General features: G+C 42.1%; 1 protein-coding gene across 1 annotated transcript; it reads left to right on the plus strand.

The window, feature by feature from the left end:
• The first annotated feature begins 2 nt into the window (after positions 1-2).
• slc13a4 (solute carrier family 13 member 4) lies at positions 3-20,124 on the plus strand. Its single transcript, XM_062382978.1, has 16 exons — positions 3-129; positions 6,656-6,784; positions 9,983-10,119; positions 10,326-10,489; positions 10,726-10,789; positions 11,126-11,165; positions 11,420-11,506; positions 11,619-11,803; positions 14,140-14,259; positions 14,491-14,592; positions 15,011-15,112; positions 15,526-15,641; positions 16,225-16,346; positions 16,737-16,898; positions 17,670-17,807; positions 18,076-20,124. Exons 1-16 carry the CDS (start codon positions 7-9, stop codon positions 18,211-18,213), a joined length of 1,929 nt encoding a protein of 642 aa, XP_062238962.1. The 5' UTR covers positions 3-6; the 3' UTR covers positions 18,214-20,124.
• The last annotated feature ends 25 nt before the right edge of the window (positions 20,125-20,149 follow it).

The following is a 20,149-nucleotide window of genomic DNA, read 5'->3' on the forward strand; positions in this document are numbered from 1 at the left end:
TCACCCATGAGGCTAGAGGCCGCCGCCAGGATGGATCTGTTCAGGAAGCTGTGGAGGGCGAGGAAGCTGATCCTGGTGGTGCTCATCCCGCTGTCCCTGCTCCCGCTGCCGCTCATCCACCCCACCAGCGTGAGTACAGCAAAATGAGAACAAATAAGGACTCTGTATTATCATGATATATATATAATGTTATTATAGGCACACAAAGAGAACAGCAACTTCTTATCTTCTTCCAGAAAAGCATAGACCAAATTTGTATAGACAAGCTCACTTGAAACACTGAAATATAATTATTGTTCCAGAAAGACAGTAAAGATACTACAGTGATATGACACATACTAAAAGAGGTATACATTGCAAACAACTTCAAAACTGTTCAAAATTATTTATTGATACTCTTAATTAGATTATTAAGTAATTAAGTTAGTCTTTATAAAAACAGTTAAAGTCAAATAGATACCTAGAAAACAATCCGATACAGCTGTAAAAAAAACCTCCAGCTCATGTGTTGATATCTCCCCTGTTTGCTGCTAATGGCTGCAGTGTCCTGATGGGATTGTGTCATTGTGTTGGTGCGTGTGTTTGTGTGTGTGTTTGTGGTTGAGTGAGAGGCAGAGAGAGGGAATCAGTCAAAAGGCACACTGTCTCTTGTTTAGATGAATGCTTGTTCTCGAGCCCTTCCAATCATAGATAAGTGTTTGTGTATCTATGTGTGTGTGTGTGTGTGTGTGTGTGTGTGTGTGTGTGTGTGTGTGTGAGTGCCCGTGCCTGTGGAGAGGAGATGTCACGACATGTTGATCAGATGGAGATGAGTGTTCTGCCCAAAAGGACAGGAAGTTAAAAGTTGTGTGTTGTAGTAGCTTGTGTTTGCTTCTGGAAAGTTTCCGCAGACAGATGAACCAGCTCAGAAAACAAGAGGCTTATCTCAGTCTGCACAAACCCAATCTGTGGATCAGGCATTCACCTTTTTGAAATGAAACGTGATTCAGAGGGTTGTCAAGTCACAGAGCTGCTGCCTCGTCTGTGAGGACAAACCGCCTGTTGAGGAAAATGTTGTCATGGAGTTGGTTCGGGGGTGGTGGTGTTGACAGGATTTTAAAACAGGCCACAGGATCATTTTGAGTGGCTCTGACTGTGTTGTGATTCGTCTCATTTGCAGTCGGTCTCCTCCTAATAATTTCCTATGAACAAGTTGCTAAGCTTTTGAGACTAACTTTACCAAGGATATGTTTTCTGGCACCGTGAGAAGCAACGCCCCCCCCCAAAAAAACAGTCTTTTTCAGGATGTTGTCCTCCAAAGTCTGCAGTCCACAGTCTGTGCCTTTCATGAATTACAATTACATTCAAGTCACAACCAGGCATCTGTCTCTCTGGAAGAACAAACACCAGACAAGCATTGAAAAACGCAGAGGGCGATTGCCACTGCTCTCGTGTTATTTCCTGAAACCTCAATGACCCCTTAAACTACCTGGAAGAAGATATATTCAATCTGAAAATGATCCTTTTCCAAACACAAACAATAGTTGATGGAAATGACATCTCCTACAACAGCTCAGTTTGTGCAAAGTGAAGCAAAAATGTAACAAATATTTGTCAGTTAGTGGTATGAATGAATGTTTCTCTCTTTTGTGTTTTCCAAAAACAACCAGACTGCGTTATTCAATGCAGCAGAAAGGAAAAAATATAAATAATATAAATATACTCGTCTTTTGAAAAACCTTCTCTCTCACATTGACAGTTCATGCTCTAATAAATAAAACATCCATAGCATCTATAAATTTCCACTTTAAAATATATATATATATTTATATGTTAATAAACGTGATTGTGTTTGAATAGATTTGTTATAATCATGTTCAGTTTCTGACTCAACATCAAGAGTTGCTCTAAAATGTGTCCTGGAAAACTGGCCCATTACAGCTCGTGACTTTATTGACTATCAACACAAAATGGGCGCTAGGTTCCCGCTCTCCATCACAGATGCTAAATAAGGAGATCCAGGAATGTATATATCTTATATTTACATCTAAATCAATTTGTCTTGTGGTCGCTAAATCATAATGGAAGTGCTCGAACGAATCAGCAAATCATCTCTTTCCCAGTTTCTGTCAATTAAAAATTATCTCACCACATAATGATGCCAGTTTGGATTAACACATACATGTTTTTTGTTTTGGTTATATTTGGTTAATAATACAGTCACCTAAAACACACATTAACTTTACCACTGTTATTAGCTTAACCACTTGTAACAATGGTATTAGTGCTGAGAGGAGTGTGATGATGTGTTATATGAGTCGTAGGTGTTTGTGTTTCTCATAACATTAATTCTAAGCAAGTGTCGTGTGCTCGCTAGTCGTCCGCCGGCCAATCAGCAGTGTTGTCCAGAAGCCTTGCTGTTATGTCAGGACTGGTGGATGTTTGGCAGGAGTAGGCGGCACAGGATGGGGCCAAGGGGGGGGGGGGGGGGAGAAAAAACAGCAAAAGAACAAAAGCTCACTACAAAGAAAAATAAAGAAACAATCCAAGCAATTAAGTTATATAATCAACCCACCGCCATGCTGGATTTTGGCCCCACGTGGCGTTCTTACGACACCAGGGACCCCAGACAGTGTCAGGAATGTGACAGGGGTTCAGAGTGACACTGCGCCTGTGTGTGTGTGTGTGTGTGTGTGTGTGTGTGTGTGTGCGCGAGTGTGTGTGTGGACTGGTACTGTGTCCAGCTGCAGCAGGACAGAACATCTGCTGGGTGCAGTCAGGCCAGGTCATGGACAGAGGTAGAGACAGGACCAATGGTAGATAATGCTGAATGGATTTTACTCCATAACTCCACAACTTTTGGACGGATTGTCACAATCTTTGGTGCAGACATTCATGTACAAATTTCAGTGTTTACTATAAGTCCTGCAAAACTCATGGCATCCACATCAACCTCAGCTGTACTTAGTGTGTAGTAGTTGTCATCATCAAATGTTAGCAGGCTAACCTTCCAAACATGGTAATCATTATTCCTGCTTAACATAAACATGTTAGTAAAGTTATTAAAGTACGCATGTAGACCTTGTCTTGTTTAATGTCCAGTCAACAAATTCAGTTCAGATCCCATGTGGCCCAACACTATGGCTCAGGAGGAGGTTTGACCAGTAAATTTTGCATCCAGGAGCAGTCGGTCAAACTCCTTCACGATGTGTCAAGTAAACAGTACTGGCCTGGCCTCTTTGGAACAGGAACCAGGCAGGATGTTTGCCACAGCACAGGGACCTTCTCCAGGTTAAAGAGGGACTGGAGTCCGACACACATCTGTGGCAACGTCTTAAACACAGACAGAATGACGCAGATCATTAAAATAGAAGATTTGCTAAGTATGTCTATCCAGCTTCGTTTCGACATGAAATATTTTAAGGATCCACTAGGTAACAAAGTTTAGAATTTAGGTTGATGTTGCTGTCTACGACAGAGATTGTGTATGTGTGTGTTATCTGACAGTTTAAATAGTTACTTACTTCTTTGCTGATTGTTTCTTTTATTTGACCTAATTGACCTATCAGGAGGTTTCAAACCACTGTGTGTTTCTTCTTAATACCAATCATCTCCATATCCTAAGCGGACCACAGATAACTGGGAGCTGATGAGACAATCAATGGGCTTCTGTTGCATGCTGAGACAGAAACTGGCCTGTCAGCAAAGACAAAGTGTCAAAGAAAGGTTCCCTCTCAGCTGAGTGAGCTGTGGACCCTCGTGATGACACAAATCCATCACAATGGAAAACTGGAGGGTTCTCATTCAGTTCACATTGTCAAATATTTGGCAGCCGAGCTCACGACAGAGACACAGATGCTGATGAGATTATGTAAACACACTTTATAGTTCGGTGAGCAGATGCTAAATCAGCTCAAATCGTAGACTCATAGATTACTAAATTTTGTTGTACACTGTGCAATGACAATAAAAGGATTCTATTCTATTCTATTCTATATTAAGATGGACGACATGACAGCTCGCCAAAAGTGAAGCAACCTCCTGGTGGCTGACAGTTGTATAGGTCGTAAACCCTGCCTCCTCCATGTAAGTGGATGGGAAGTGGACCAAACTAAACAGTCAAAGTAGATTACATTCATGTTTTCTCGAGAAAATTGGATGTTGCTCTTTAAAGCCTAATTCTGGTGGTAGCTAACACGACTACAAGCATAAAACAGTAATTTTGTAGACAGTAGTATTACTATAGAACGCTAATGCTGTTAGGTCAGAGCTGTGTATGTGTACCTTTTATAGGGTCTCCCACTTACTCATACAGGACATCAGTACCAATAGAGTCACATAGTGTACAATTTTATGTTAAGATCCATTGACACATTCAGTCTCTGTAGCAGCACATTCTTCTGCAGCCTTTAGAAAGTCAAGTGACCTTTACCTACATCTAACAAAAACATCCTCCAGTTTCATGCTTGTCACATCAACTGTTTCCTCTCTGTCCTTCACTGTTTGCCTCGAAATGCCATTGACTTCAACAGTGATCTGCGGTTACACCTTTGTTTCTCTTACGTCAAAATGAATAATGATCAACTCTGGAGGAGAAATACTCTTAAAGAGGACCAAAAGTTGTTAAGAATACTGGTTACGTCCCATGTTTCCCTGCCTCTCTCTTTCCAATATAGGACCAGCATGTATTGACGTCCACCCCCTGACACGACAGGTTATCAGTTAGGTTGCATCAGTGACTCTGTGATACCTGCGTCTCTGCTCACTCAGCAGTTTGAACTAAAGACCGAAAACGAAGCACAGATGAATGTTTAAGGACCTTTGTGTGTGTTAACTGTCTTCTGATAGACAGAGACCAATAATCAATGATCAGTGACTACTGAATCCGATCATCTTTGCTGGTGTGTCTTTGTCCCTATGTGTTTATTTATTCATCCACGTTGGTCTCCATTAATCTGTCTATTTGTTCTTTCCTACCTGGTGCCACCTTTCTCTTCCTCTTTCCATTCTTCTCCGTCTCCATGACTGATCAATAAGCAAACGCCTATCTGTGTGTTAATCCCGTTATCATGCGGCGTCCTCAGACCTCATGGTTCCTGAATGTGAAGGAGACAGACAGATTGAAACTCTTGTTAACCAAATGGAAGGAGACAAAGGGAGGGTGGTAGCTGTCGAGCAAAAACATACATACATATTTCTTCTCTTTATAAAGTTGTTTGTTGTGACAGGATTTAAATGACATCTTCCTTGGCGAGGTCCTCTTTGATTTTAAACAAAAAACACCTTGTTCTGCCCTCAGTCTAATCCAGCAGTGCTAAATGCTGGGAAACACCATGTCCCTCTTGCCAAGTGAAATCCACAGGTTGTGATTTCAGGAGTATAACCTGTACCATTAAACCAAACTAGTGCCAAGTGATCAGTCTTCATCGAAGTATCATGTATTATACTTTTTGTAAATTCAGCTTTCTTCTTCTATCTCTGTAGTTTCAGTTGGTGTTCATGTGTCACAGACTGTACATTTGCTGCAGAGTTCAGCTGGTATTTGCTTTTTAAGATCTGAGATAGAAATGCAGAAGCGGTGACTATGGATGACAAGGAAGTCGAGCCACAGCTAAGCTAATAATTGCTAACATCCAGTGTGGATATATTGCGTGCATTCAACAAATGCTGATATTTTGGGGTCAACGACTTCTGTATACGCATAAAGTTTTGGTCCGTTGATACGCAATAAAAATACAATCATCATTTATTTATACAAAAATAATGTCCAAATAAAACTTGGTACAATCTAATTCAGGGATAGATTATCTTTAAGTCTATATTGTTGTTGTGGTGATCAGCACTGTCTTATTTACATAAAGAGGTTTCCCAATTCCCTGGTTTAGTCTTATTATCATACAGTCAATCACATGACAAGCTCTTTGAACTGCTCTCACCTGCAAAGATGCAATTTATTTAATCGAGGTCATGTAACACAGTTAGCAGGTTATTTATCTTGTTAGAGTCACCGGTTAGTGAGTCTATGGCTTGAATTGCTCTGAACAGGTCCGGACACGTTTTGTGCTGTAACCCTGCAGCTTATCCCCCCCTCTGGGATTATTAATTACAGATAAACTGACCTGTTACTGCAAGATATTAAACTGAATGTTAAACTGAATGTTTTATCTGATGTAAAAGCGCTACAAGATCACACAGCATGCATGCACTGCTTGTTTTACGTTAACAGACTGTGATAAAGCCGTGGTGGAAACATGGTACGAGGGACACACTCCCTAAATGTTGGCTTGGAATTGAAATTGAGTGTTAGGGGCTGGAGCGTGTGGAGTCTCTGGAAGAGGCTTGATTTTGAGGCTTTAATTTTTGTAATGATTAATGAGAATTTTCATGAGGTCTTAACCAATGTCACGAGATTGTTTTTTAAAGCTGGGGAGCCTGTCACTAAGCCCGCTGGTGTTGCAAAAGAGCGGCATGAGCGACTGGTATGTTGATATTACATAACCATAACCAGATTAATAGAAACATAGGTTCTGGTGCTTGTGTACGTATATGTTAGAGAGAGTGTGTGTATGGGTGTGTGTGCTTGTGTAGCCTAGCTCTGCTGTGGTGTGGAGGTGTGATAAAGAAGCATGATCCTGTGTCTCTTCTGACGTTACAATGTTCATGTCCCCGCCTGCAGGAGGCCTGTTGCGCGTACGTGCTGATGGTGACAGCGGTCTACTGGGTGTCCGAGGCCGTTCCCTTGGGCGCTGCCGCCCTGGTCCCAGCCTTCCTCTACCCTCTCTTCGGGGTCCTGAAGTCCAGCGAGGTGAGTTGTAGTCAACTGTCTTCAGCTTTCCATGAGAACTTCACTCATAGACCACAGGTACAAAGGCAGACAGGTCTAGAACTAAGTAAATAAAATAGCGTTCGATTGTCAGAGAGACTAAACTAAATAATTAAACCTTATGAGTGTTTTTTAAACTTTTAAAACATAAACAAAATGAACAACAAAAATCGTACACTCCTTGTAGAAGCAAATAAGTGATTCTTCATATATATGTTTAAATATGTATACATAAGACAAATAAATATCTGTTTAAAATATTAAATAATTAGTAAAACACAAAAAAACATATTCCACACCAGTGGATATGATTCCTTGCAGTTGTGCAATTTGACAATCACAAGCTCAAAAGACACATTCTCTGTCAATAGCTTAACATGTCATCTACATTCAGGTCTATTTAGATTTTCCCAATTATGGAGGAGGATTCCAGCAGCTGAAATAAAACCTGTCAGGGCTGCAGTAGATGCTGGCCTGGAAATCTTGGGTAAACATGACCTGTTGCCTAAAAGGCAAAGTTGAATTGAATTATAAGAGGTAGCCACTGATAACTGTGCCCCAGGGAATCCGTGTGATTAAAGACAACCATGAAAACAACACATTCTGATTGCTTCAACCCAAATTCAGGAACAATCTGGTAAAAGTCAAATCGTTTTACTTTTAGTGTCATCCGTGTGTATTTGTCCCCAATAATAAAGTCTGCTGGCCTTCATCTGAATAAACGTATGATGAAATCTATATGTTTACATGCGTTTCTAGAACTGCTCCACTGAAATGTTGCAGAGCTGTTTTGATACCTCAGGAAACCCATTCCCGAGAAAAACTAAGGAGCTTAGTTTTTCTCTAATTGTTAAACAAGCAAAGACTGTAAATATAACAGTGTGTTAACCTTTGTCCCTTGTAGAGGGAAGAGTGAGTGAAACACTTGTGTTATTTATGCCAGGCGATAAACTGTCGGGCTTAACAACGATTGCTGGCTGCTGATGAATGCCGGGATATCCAGTTCTTACAATGTGTTACTGTGTTGTTTTTAAGAGTCAGCTGATCATATTTGCTGTATATGTGGATGTACAGTAATTCCAGATTAGAAGGAATTATGGATAAAAGGCCTTCTAGTGTTTTGAAGTGAGTCTTGATCCAGATGCATGTTTCTGTGGGCTTTTAAAGGGGCAGCATGTGCTTAATGATGCATTTATACTCCAAACATATAGGGGGCAGAATTTAACTACAAAGTTTGGGTGTAGCTAACTCATTGTTCCTGCTTCTGTCCAGTTGATACACACACTCGACTCAAGAGTGAGTCTCAGCTGTTTTTATAGCACTGACTTTATAGTTTGATCCACGTTCTTTTCATTAACATGGAGGAGGCTGGACTTATGAAATATGCTGCAGGCAGCTACCAGGTGGCAATTGAATCTTATCATCGCTAATACCATCATCAATCAGTGTTCTTATTCTCGGCTTTCTGCATTCACATGTGCCGACACCCGGCCATTCACACTTTTTCAGGCCATCACCACTGCCCGGCGCGTTCGGATGCTCCGCCCCTGTGAGATTTGATTGGTTGACACAGTCTCCGTTTCCTCTCAATTAAACGCAGCCCTCGGCATCGTCTTCACCGCTCTCGTCAGCTTTACATAAAAACAGTGAGTCATGTGACCAAATCGCATTGACAAACAGTGACAAAGCAGCCTGTGAACGAATGCTGTTAAGCCTCATGTGATGGTGGTCCACAAATACGCCAGCAGAGAGCTTTATGCAACATTTCCAGTCTGTTATGGTGCTTTCCAGTCTCCCCTAATAGCCCCTACTTCAACCCACTAGTGGCCACTGGCAGGATGCCTGTGTTGAGCATTACTATGTACGGTATATACAACCACAGTCCTAGACTTACTTCATTATCAACCTTTACTTCTACTGGCGATAGAATCTTCTGGTGAAGATTTACTCAGATGTCACTCATGTGTTCACTTCAAGTGCTGATCACTTTAAACTCTATTTTCTTAAATAGTCCATGAAGTTCCAATTATATGTCCTATATCCATGCAGACTTTCTTATTCAGTAACATGCATATTTAAGTTATTCCTTATTGACTGTTGACTCACAGATCAGTGGATATATTGTGAAATTCTTTCTTTGTTCTTTGTATTTAGTTATACTGTATGATCATGTCAGATCATACATTGATTGTCTTTATTAGCAGCAGTTCTGTTGAATTCTAATTTTCCATCATTGGTTCTGGGATAATTGTGAGATTTAGATTTTCCCATTAATCAAGAGAATAAGTGTTACCAGCAGCCATATGGACATCATTAAATCTCTTTCAAATCCTCTAAGAGAAGACATTTTAATGGTTGATTACCAAGACTATTTGATTTACAGCAATTTCCTGAAGTATCAAGTTTCTGAAGTTTCTTGAATGTAAATGAGAACTGATTAACTGGCTCTTCTGGCTAATGGCTCACCTCTAAAGCTCACATTAGTAAACAGTGAGCGAGCGATCAACTGCTTCATACATATTCTCATCGCAGAGCAGCTCTTAGAACTTTGAAACAATTCATCCTATCTAAGTTCAATTCTGAAATGTAGCTAGCATTTGGTTGGATGATTCAATTAATTTAAATGATTTCTTATTAATTCTTTAAAGAGGTTCTGGGCACTATGGTCTTAGTCTGAAATGAACCTGCGGCCGCTACAGAAGACTCAATCCTCACTGCGTTAGTATTGATAAGCAGAAGTACAACGTATTTCAGCTTCTTACATGTACATCATAAAAATCCCTTTCAAATCATCCAAGGGATGATATTTAACAGCTCGGTGCCAGAACTAGCTACTTCTTCTACTTTACTTCTTTCTGTGTTGTTTCTATGGAGCAACACAAGGAGGAGAAGGTGCGGCAGAGTTTTGGGTGAGAGGTGAGGAGATGCAGGCTTACACAAGGCTTTGAGGCTGTGAACCCTACGGGTGGGAAGTAGAGCTGATTAAAAAGAACAACTGGCAAACTGTAAGTGTTGATCCAGACCAAGGAGGGGATGAAGTAGGGAAGTGGGGGAAGAGTCTCGTTAGATCCTTTTTCCCCTGAATCAACAGTTTTTAACTTTTTTATATTTTGAAAAGGCAGGTTTTTATTGTGAAATTAAAAGATTTGAATCTGTGTGTGTGTGTGTGTGTGTGTTCAGGTGGCAGCTGAGTACTGTAAAGACACCACCCTGCTGCTGATGGGAGTCATCTGCCTGGCAGCCTCCATCGAGAAGTGGAACCTGCACAAACGCATCGCCCTGCGCATGGTGATGGTCGCGGGGGCCAAGCCTGGCATGTGAGCAACTCACACACCTTTCATGCGCTCAGCACAGCGGCCGATTTCACATACACACTTGTTCCTGTCGTAAGATTTAGGTCAAAGAAGAAAGGGCTGACCTTACTCCCTAAAGCTTATACTGGTTCTGGAAATAGTCCAAACACACACACACACACACACACACACACACACCCTTCAACGTCCCTCTTTCTTCTCTCCTCCAGGTTGGTGCTGGGCTTCATGTGCTGCACAGTGTTTCTGTCTATGTGGCTCAGCAACACGTCCACCACAGCCATGGTGATGCCCATAGCTGAGGCCGTCCTGCAGCAGCTCATCTGCACCGGTCTGGCCGACAGTCACGAGGACTCCGAAACTGCTGATGACGGCGGTACGTAGTTTTTTTACATACAAGTTGTTTTAAACACATGCTTACAGAATCGTCTGCACCCACATGCACTTGATACTGTTTATATTTGATTGTCGCATTCAAAGAGAAAAAACTGAAATGTGGAAACAGACTGTGGATCCATACATATTCTGTGAAAACCTTTTTTAAATTCAGTGTTACACCTGTTATAACTGTTCCCCTGTTACACTGTTAATAATAATAAATGCTGTCCACAGCTGTTTCAGACAAACAAGAGAACCTGAATAAGAACCAGTTGGAGCTGCTCTACCGCAACGACAGGTCCGTGTTGTGTTTGTTTATTTGTCTGGACACATACTGGTGCATTGGGTGTCTGGCAATCTATGTTTTTTTTCAATTCCCTAAATTGTGATATCAATCAAAGGCCACTGAGCATCACATTTAAAATCATTTCAAATTGGATCTGCACCAAATTGTAAACACGCATACACATGTCTGATTATTATTCATCAACATCCATCAATGATTATCTTGCACAAACCTCCCTATCTCACAATGTTAAAGAGAGCGGCCCTAACCCTAACCCTAACATTACCACATGATTTCTGATTTGTCGCTTGTTAATTCATAAAACCATTATTTGTCCTCTCTCTCCAGCAGTGACTGCACCAAACGGGAGCTTTCTACACTAACAGAGGTGAGACTTGTACTCAATTACCCCAGTCATCTTTTTCTGCCTCATGACCTGTTAAAAAAAGTTTTTATATGACATTGTTTATACAAATACCCAGATATCTATGATCGGTCAATATCCAAACTGATCAAATGATGCATGATCAGCCGATGTAGCGGTTAGGCTTCAGTTTTGTTTGTGCTAAGTAGAAATCACTCAAATAATTAGCATCAGAACAGTTACATCCATGAGCTATATGTAAATCCTCGTGTTCTCAGGTACAGACTGGGGACGTAAATGGTTTGGGTCTGATGCCAGTCTCCAACCAGGACTTCATCCAACACACCAATGGACACCTGCCGCAGGTGAGGAACATTTTCTTGGAGGTTGAAGAGGCAGATATGTGACTGTAGAGCTGCTGGAACCAAGAAACTCTCCTTCTCTTGCTGTTTACCGTCGATCTCACCTCTGTCTTAGATTGCGATCGAAATCCCAAACGTGAAGCGGGTGAAGACCAGGAGAGACTCCCAGTATCCCACCAAGAGGGATCACATGATCTGTAAATGCCTGTCGCTCAGCATCACCTATGCCGCGACCATCGGAGGACTCATCACCATCACTGGCACGTCCAGCAACCTCATCTTTGCCGAGCAGTTTAACAAGTTGGTACATGTGCACACACGCACAAATAAGCACACACACACTCACACACACACACACACACACACACACACACACACGCACACACACACACACACTGAAGTTGTGAAATAAGACGATAAAGTAGCTTTAAAATCTGTTCTGGGATTGGGAAGATATTTTTGGTCCTGTATCAGCTCAGGAACGCTCTGAGACACCATCAATTTATAAGCATATTTACATTGTGAGTGATTTCTAGGCTGCTGCGCACTTCATGTTAGTGGAGTCTGTGTGTGTGTGTGTGTATGTGTGTGTGTGTGTGTGGCGGGTTGGGGTGTTTGGCGCATGGGGTCCGAGATCAAACTAATCAGCCTCTGCAGGGCTGATGGAGCAGATTTCCTCCGGGTCGCTGCTCTAAGCCTGGCAGAATGGCCTCCTTCATGTCGCAGCTTGTTGGACAAAGGTCAGGATTTGATTCAGTGTGCATGTGGAGCTTTGTCTGTATGTGTGTGTGTGTTTGTGGAATCATCCACTGAACCAAACTTTTTGACATAATTTTTGAGCAAAGACTGCCTGAGTTTGTCTTAATAGGTCCCTTCATGGTAAATGAGGCTGTGTGTGTGTGTGTGTTTGTGTGTATATTCAGGTCAGTCGGTCCAAGTCTTTCTCTGCAGCAGGTCTTACTGAGTCTTAGAACTGAACTTGACCCCAGCATCATACGCACACACAGACAACCTTTGACCTTGAATATATTCATACATGTTGCAGGCGGCATCAGCTTTTTTCTCCCTTGCCATTTCGGCTCCGCCCTTTCTAGTTGCTTGGGCAAGGCCATTATTAATCGCTTGTAAAGAGGAATGTTTCTCAACTTCTACTGCAAACGACGCAGCGGCACCACTCTTCAGTTTTGCTTTCACAGGACATCAGCCCAGGATGAGAACACCCCCACGCACTGCTACTGTACATAGGAGGGTGGGCCAGTGCATAATTGAAGCAGGCGTTGCATCTATGGGCTGCTCAAGTTTAAAAAAAAGAAAAAGCTGCACAAGCGGTACACAGAGCGACTGGCTACTGTACTGCAATTCAGTCCTGCATGACACCAGCCCATTCACAGGGAATGAAATGCATGCCCCATATGTGGGTTGGTGCACAATCAAAGTGGGCTCACAATGCATCTATGGGCTGCTCAAGCCAAAGGGAAAAAAAGGGATGCTCAAGTTTGTCCCAGATATTCTTCCTGGTGGTTCCCATTCCCCCTTCTACACTATATGTGGTGCTACCGTACTCCAGCTAAGTTAATATCAGCAGAGCCCAGCTAGAGAACTCATGTTTTAATATTGAGGATATTGGCCTATTTACATCTCATTATAATATCCAACCCTTTAAATATTTCAATCCATTTTTGGGTTTGTTTTATTTTTGACCTGTGGATGATAATGTGGGATGGTGCACCACTTTAGTTATGACATATGACATTTATCAACATCCCTTTAAGTAAATCACATGGATTTTTGACAAACGATTATGTTGCATCGATTTGAGGACTAACTTTCATCATCTCCTGACTTTTTCTCTTCGTGCCCCTGTGAGATTTAAAGCTTTGATTGATAAAGTTACATGTAAAGTTATAGAGCCTCCTTTGACCCCAACTTTGGTCCTCTCTTTTGAGAAGGGTTTGATTTTCTTCAGTCGCTGCTGACACGAGAAACTTCAGTTGACCAATTCCCTTTGCAAAAAAATGGATTCTGTGCAAGATGACAGGCTCCGTGATATTTACTTCGGGCCCCTTCGTTCTTCAGGCCAGGGAAACAGTAGAAAGAATTCTTTAATCCCGTCGGCTTTTGCTCTATGTAACATACCAGCAGGACCTTTAGCACTGGAGGCAGGTCCAGAAGTGTTGAAAGCATTGTTGTAAGTGGATTTGTAATCTGATTTGCGGTTGTCAGACAGGAGTTAATGGTAAATACAGTCTTTCCCCGCCCGTTTAAACTGATTGTCTGTAACTAACCAGTGCATAAAAAGTTGGGACATTTCTATGAATAATATAGCTTTTCTTATTCAGCCTTCTGTCCTTTTCATTCTTTCAAAATGCTTTTTAAAAATTGATAATACTAAGCAAGGTTATTTAGTCTTTTTTTAAATACAAATTTGACCTGTCCCAGATTATCAAATTCGGTTATGGCTCAGAAGGTAAAGCAGGTCGTCCTGTAACCAGAAGGTCGACCTTCATGATCCAACATCATCGATCAATAACTAAATATATGTGATCGTCAGTTTGTGAAGGGCGAGAGGGCAAGGAAATACACACACACACACACACAGATATACTAAACTAAACTAACTGTCTCTGTGTCTCCAGCCGTTATCCAGATGCAAAGTCGATCAACTTCGGAACATGGTTCATCTTCAGCTTCCCCATCGCCATCATCATGCTGGTCCTCACCTGGCTGTGGTTGCACTTCCTCTTCCTTGGCTGCAAGTGAGTGTGTATTGGATGTGTGTTAAGCAGACCTGTGTATCCTGTGATGTAGGTTGTTCCTCTAATATTCATGTGTGATTATTGTGTGTGTGTGTGTCTGACTTCTTACCATCGTATCATTATAGCCTCACGTTAATCCCTCCGTCTGTACAATGGTGAACCAGGAGACTGTTTGTTGTCCTGTGGCTGCACGTTGCTCTCTAGTTGATTTTGTTGTTCTTGTGCGTTCAGCTTCAGAGAAACATGCTCGCTGAGTAAGAAACGCAAAACCAGGAGAGAGATGCTGTCGGAGAAGAGGATCCACGAGGAGTACGCGAAACTTGGACCCATCAGGTGTGTGCGAGTGTTTCTCTGTGTTTGTGTGTGCCTCCTGTGTTGTAAATTGTTATTGCATCTGGGTCATTTGCAGCCAGGCTGCAGTGGAAACCAAACTGAGAACCAGCTACAGAACTTCTGGGAGAAATTCAAGATATAAAAAGACATTAAGCCCCAAAGATGTTTTAAGGCCCAATAAGCTACTTTATCGTTTCCATTTCAGTTTATAAAAATAACATTGTGCACATGGCAATGCACTTTAAGGACATTGGCTGGTTCTCACTCATTCAAGGGGCCGTCTGAAAGTAAAGACTTATTCCTCACAAGCGTTGAAAGCGTGTGTATATCTTACTCACGCACCCAGACGTTATCATTCACGTAATTGCTGCTCACAGTCTTTTTGTGGTTTCTGTGTGTGTGTGTGTGTGTGTCTCAGCTACCCGGAGGTGGTGACCGGTGTTTTCTTCATCCTGATGACTCTGCTGTGGTTCACCAGAGAACCAGGTTTCGTGCCTGGCTGGACGTCTCTCTTTGAGAAGTGAGTGGCCGTAATGTTGGGGCGCACACCACCGCGAAGTGGTCTTGTTATCACCTACACGTGTTAGTTCCCAGTCAGAGATCAGTGGTCCAGTGTGTTAGTAACAAATAGGTAAACACACACTGTCACACAGACAGAAATGCCCGTAGACATAGTCATTATCTTGATGACGGCACGCCGCTAAAAAACACACCTCTTTGGTATTCAATGTCATTATGGAACTCATAACTTTCAGGTTTATGAAAAGCTTTAGATCTTCTAATGGTCAGAAATTGGCCTGTTTATTTTGATTGAGAAGCCTATTTGGAGCATTTTTATTCTGTGTGGGCTTCTAAGCAAATTTTAGCTGTATTAGACTTATTCAAACTGTGAAAGACAATAATTTAACTTTAATTTGTGCTTCTCTCCCTCAGGAAAGGCTACAGGACCGATGCCACAGTGTCTGTCCTTCTTGGCTTCCTGCTCTTCCTCATCCCTGCCAGGCGACCCTTCTCCTCCTCTTCCTCCTCCTCCTGCTGTAGAAACGCAGGTCAGCACCATTCACTCATGCATTTGTCCGTTTTTGATTTACCTGCACGATGTTTGTCTAATCTCAGGCAGGTGGACATGCTATTTGTCACGATAGCCTATGTTTGGGGTGAATTGAAAAACTTTATGTTGTGATTGTGTTTTTTTGGGGCTTCATGAATCATGAATAGCCAGTAGCTCTGACTCCCAACAGGCCCCTCTTTGTGTTACCAGGCTCTGCGGGGTTAATTTATTGCACGTATATGACCCAGGTTCACCAGGTCAGAGTAAAACTGTTCAGCTCCAGTCCCTGCTGTGTACAACAGGTTGAAAACCGCTGGAAAACTTCTGTTGTATTTCAAAGTTGAAAGCAACACTGAAAAGCAATTTGAAGATCAGAGAATATTAGAACACAAATAGAACAATTAAAAGTTTTACAGATGAGAAAAGAGTCAAAACAAAAAACGAAACAAAACATTGTAAAATGAGAAAAATAGTTGGTAAGATCACAACTAGGACACTGACATTTCTACTGTGTTTATGTGTGTGTTTGTGTGTGTATGTGTGTTTGTGTGCGTGTCTTTGTGTGTGGTTTCACCAATCAGTGGATGATTCAGAGTCGGACCCTTTGGCTCCCATGATCACCTGGAAGGACTTTCAGAGACTGATGCCGTGGGAGATCGTCATCCTGGTGGGAGGAGGCTATGCACTGGCCGCTGGTTGTAAGGTACTGGGTTTCTGTTTGTCGTGGTGTTACAGTACAGGGTGATTAAATTGGGCTATTGGTTAAGTTGAGGTTTTCTTGTGAAGGTCGAGAAAGCTTCGAGGTGAAAAATTTCGATTCAGGTCTAAATTATTTGGTTTAATTGCATATAAAATATATATGACTGGCATGTGCATCATATCTGTATGTCATGCTCCAGTTGTCAAATTTTTAAACTGAGATTATAATGAAGAAATAACATAACCGGAAACTTGATATGATCAGTTACTGTCTGTCAGACAATGCTGCATGAGGGTTTGAGAGCGGCTGTATTCTTTGAGAGTGCTCACATGTGTTTTGTGTGTGTGTGTGTTTTGTGTGTGTGTGTGTGTGTGTGTGTGTGTGTGTGTGCAGGTGTCGGGCCTGTCGGTGTGGATCGGCAGACAGCTGGAGCCCATGAGTGGCCTTCCTCCCTGGGCCGTCACCCTGCTGGCCTGCCTGCTGGTGTCGGCGGTCACTGAGTTTGCCTCCAACCCGGCAACTCTCACCGTCTTCCTGCCCATCCTGTCCGCGCTGGTAAGACACAAACTCCTTCACACACACAAGGACCGGCCATTGTCCACGGGCCTTTGACAAAATATCAGGTTGAGGAAAAGTAAGAGTGCTACGGCGGAAAAGAAACGCAAAATGGTCAACTGATCGAAGGCTGTTATAGGTGACTGTGATGAGCACCTAATCTGGAATGGGTGCAAACATCACATACCAGTCATACACTATCGGCAAAGCCATAAGGTGCCATTTGGGTTCAGTATCTTGCCCAAGGACACCTCTGAACCAGTGATGTGAACCAGAGTGGATGGTTCGCCACTGATATATACACGTTTGTGTGAACAGGCCCTTTAGCAACGTTTGAATGAAAATATCATTGCACTTGTGGGGTTGTGACACAGGTCCAGTGTAAATTATGAATGAATAACATGCATGTTATTGTTTGCTAACTTTTACCTTGATTGTTGAGCATTTAGAAATAATATTTGATGTTTTTCGTCGGATTTACATTTGAGTTGGAACCACAGGCTTTTGGCCGCCATGCTCTTTTCAAAATGTTGTAGTATTTCCTCTGGGTCATTATCAAATCACAGCATCACTGATGAATCTGCTTCCCCCTTGTGGATCACTGCTGAGCTAATGTAATGTGCACGTGTTCCCTTCTCTTTATAAGAATTCATTTTATATCTCTCCTTTCTTTCCTCCTTTCATCGCTCTTATTCATTTATTGTCTCTTTCTCCTCCACCCCCCCCCCCCCCCCCCCCTTCATTCTCCCTTACCCCCTTCCCTCGTACCAGTCGGAGACTCTGCGCATCAACCCGCTGCACACTTTGATCCCGTCCACCATGTGCGTGTCATTCGGGGTCATGCTTCCAGTCGGGAACCCCCCCAACGCCATCGTCTTCAGTTACGGCCACGTGAAGATCAGCGACATGGTACGACACACACACACACAAACACACACACACACACACACACACACACACACACAAAGTCACATGCTCTCTGTGCACCTGCAGCATCAAAGGCCCAAGGGTACAGTGAGTCAAAGTCGCTTTACGTAACCAGAAGGTTGAGGAACTCTTTCATTTCTTAACTCTTTGCAAACTGAAATATACTTTTTAAAGCTGACAGTTTGTAGAGTATTTCGATTTTGTTTGTATTTGTCTCTACATCATTTTTTCCCCCCTTTTTCTCCTCCAGGTGAAAGCAGGCTTCGGCGTGAACCTGATCGGCGTGGCGGTGGTAATGTTGGCCATATCCACGTGGGGTGCTCCCCTCTTTAACCTGAACGAGTTCCCAGCCTGGGCAGAGGCCAGGAACGTCACCGGGATCTTATAACCACCGGTGTGATGATGGGGCCCACGTGGGAGGAAGAGGGGAATGAATCAGTGAGAGACAGAAAGAGAGGAAGAGAAATGTTTCTGTGTGGATTTGACAAGCGAATGGCACACGTTGTGCCGAGAGGATGGTCTCACTCAGCGTTTAGCCCTTTCTTAGACCGATTAGAGGGGGCATGGATGGAGGGTAGGAGGAGAGGAAAAGGAGAGAGAGAAAAACCCTATGCTATTCTTAGATTTAAACATTAGAAATAAATATATATCCATGAGCTGGTGTCAAAATGAATGCAGGACGTGAAACTGGCCACTAGGTGGAGCTCTGACCTCCAGGGCAAAACTTTTCTTTACCCTCCATTAATCTATGAGGGCAATCCTGCTCTCACCGAATCACTGAGGAGATCCATAAAAACTACAGCGCTGATCAAGAATTGTTATTTGTAGCTGATTTATTGATTCATGTTAGGAAAATGATGAATGATATTTCTAGATGCCTGGAAAGTGTTTTAGAGCCACTTCATGCCTTCCTCTGTGGAGTCGTTTTGGTAGAAATAAGCCAAATGGCCACGGACATGCTTCTTTTTTGTGATTTTCACTGAGATTACAGTGTTAAAGAAGAGCTGAGTGCTGTGCTGAAAGAAGATAAATGCATGAAAAGGTGTTTTTAATGTGGCTGCTATTCTACTGTCCCCAGTGTCTTTTCATTAGAGTCTATATGATTTGTATCTATAGAGAAAAAAGCGTGTGTATATTCAGCTACAAACTGAAAGCACATACAGTCCATAGATGTCTGTAGGTGCTATCTCCATTTTCAGTTGGAAATCTGTCTCCTGATATCAGACCGATGTCTTTACTATAGCAGATTTTTCTTCCCTGTCACACTTTGAACATACACATGCTCGACAGCTTGTGCCGTTACCCTATGCCTGTAATACGATTGCAACACGAATGTCTCCTGTGGGAATTCAACCTCTCACTGTGTTAGTGCCTTGCTGCGAACGCGGAGCAGCGCAAGAACCAAGGAATAGTTCACTACCATCCTCCTTAAATTGTGGAAAGCAATACATGCTTTTTATTCCTGAACAATATTGCCTTCTGGGCGTTTATTACCTTATTACAGTAAAATGCATTTTATATTGACTGGATTTCTGAGCTTTCCTCTGACTGTGCAGCATATCATTTTTCTTATGTTTCAGTTTTGAAGGCTGAAGAGGTTAGATGCACACCTGTCATTATTATGTGTATTCAGCCGGGTTTGACTCCTCCTGCTTTTCATAAGACACATCTGGAGAGATCAGAACGAGATGATAAGGTCATGAAATCTGAGAAAATGATACTCACTGATCCCCTGAGTTATGTCCATGTAATGATCCTTATCAATGAAAATTAATTTTTGCATTTGCCAGTAGCAGAAAACCCTTTGACTCATATTTTATCAAGCTTCAATAGCTTGAGTAATTGTCATAAAAACATATATTTTTATGTAATGCATGTCTTTGCAAGTTCTGAGTTGTATTGAATGCATCGTCCAAAGTATTCCCAGCGAGTGAGCGCAGGGGTTATGTGGTGCAGACGTTTCTCCAATCAGCCATTTATCACACTGTGGTCTGTCAATGAAAAGGTTTGCGCATAACATTTGCTGTAATATGCAAAAACAATGTCAAAGAAATGCTTGATACTGTATTTTTACACAAATTTGAAATGTAATTTGTGGCTTTTTTATATCACTACATTATAACTGTAGGCGGAATCAGAAGCGCACATTTGTCTTTTGTAATTTATTCAGTTCTGCAGACAGTTTCGGCGACCTTTGACCCAGCGCCCACACTTCTTTGTAAATACATACAGATTTGTAATATAAAGATAACGTGCCTCTGACTGTTTCTAAATGAGATGTTATATATGTTAAACCTCGGTGTCTCATTTGTATCCATCTCAGA

Source organism: Platichthys flesus, chromosome 23 (assembly GCF_949316205.1).
Source record: "Platichthys flesus chromosome 23, fPlaFle2.1, whole genome shotgun sequence".
Lineage (NCBI taxonomy): Eukaryota > Metazoa > Chordata > Actinopteri > Pleuronectiformes > Pleuronectidae > Platichthys > Platichthys flesus.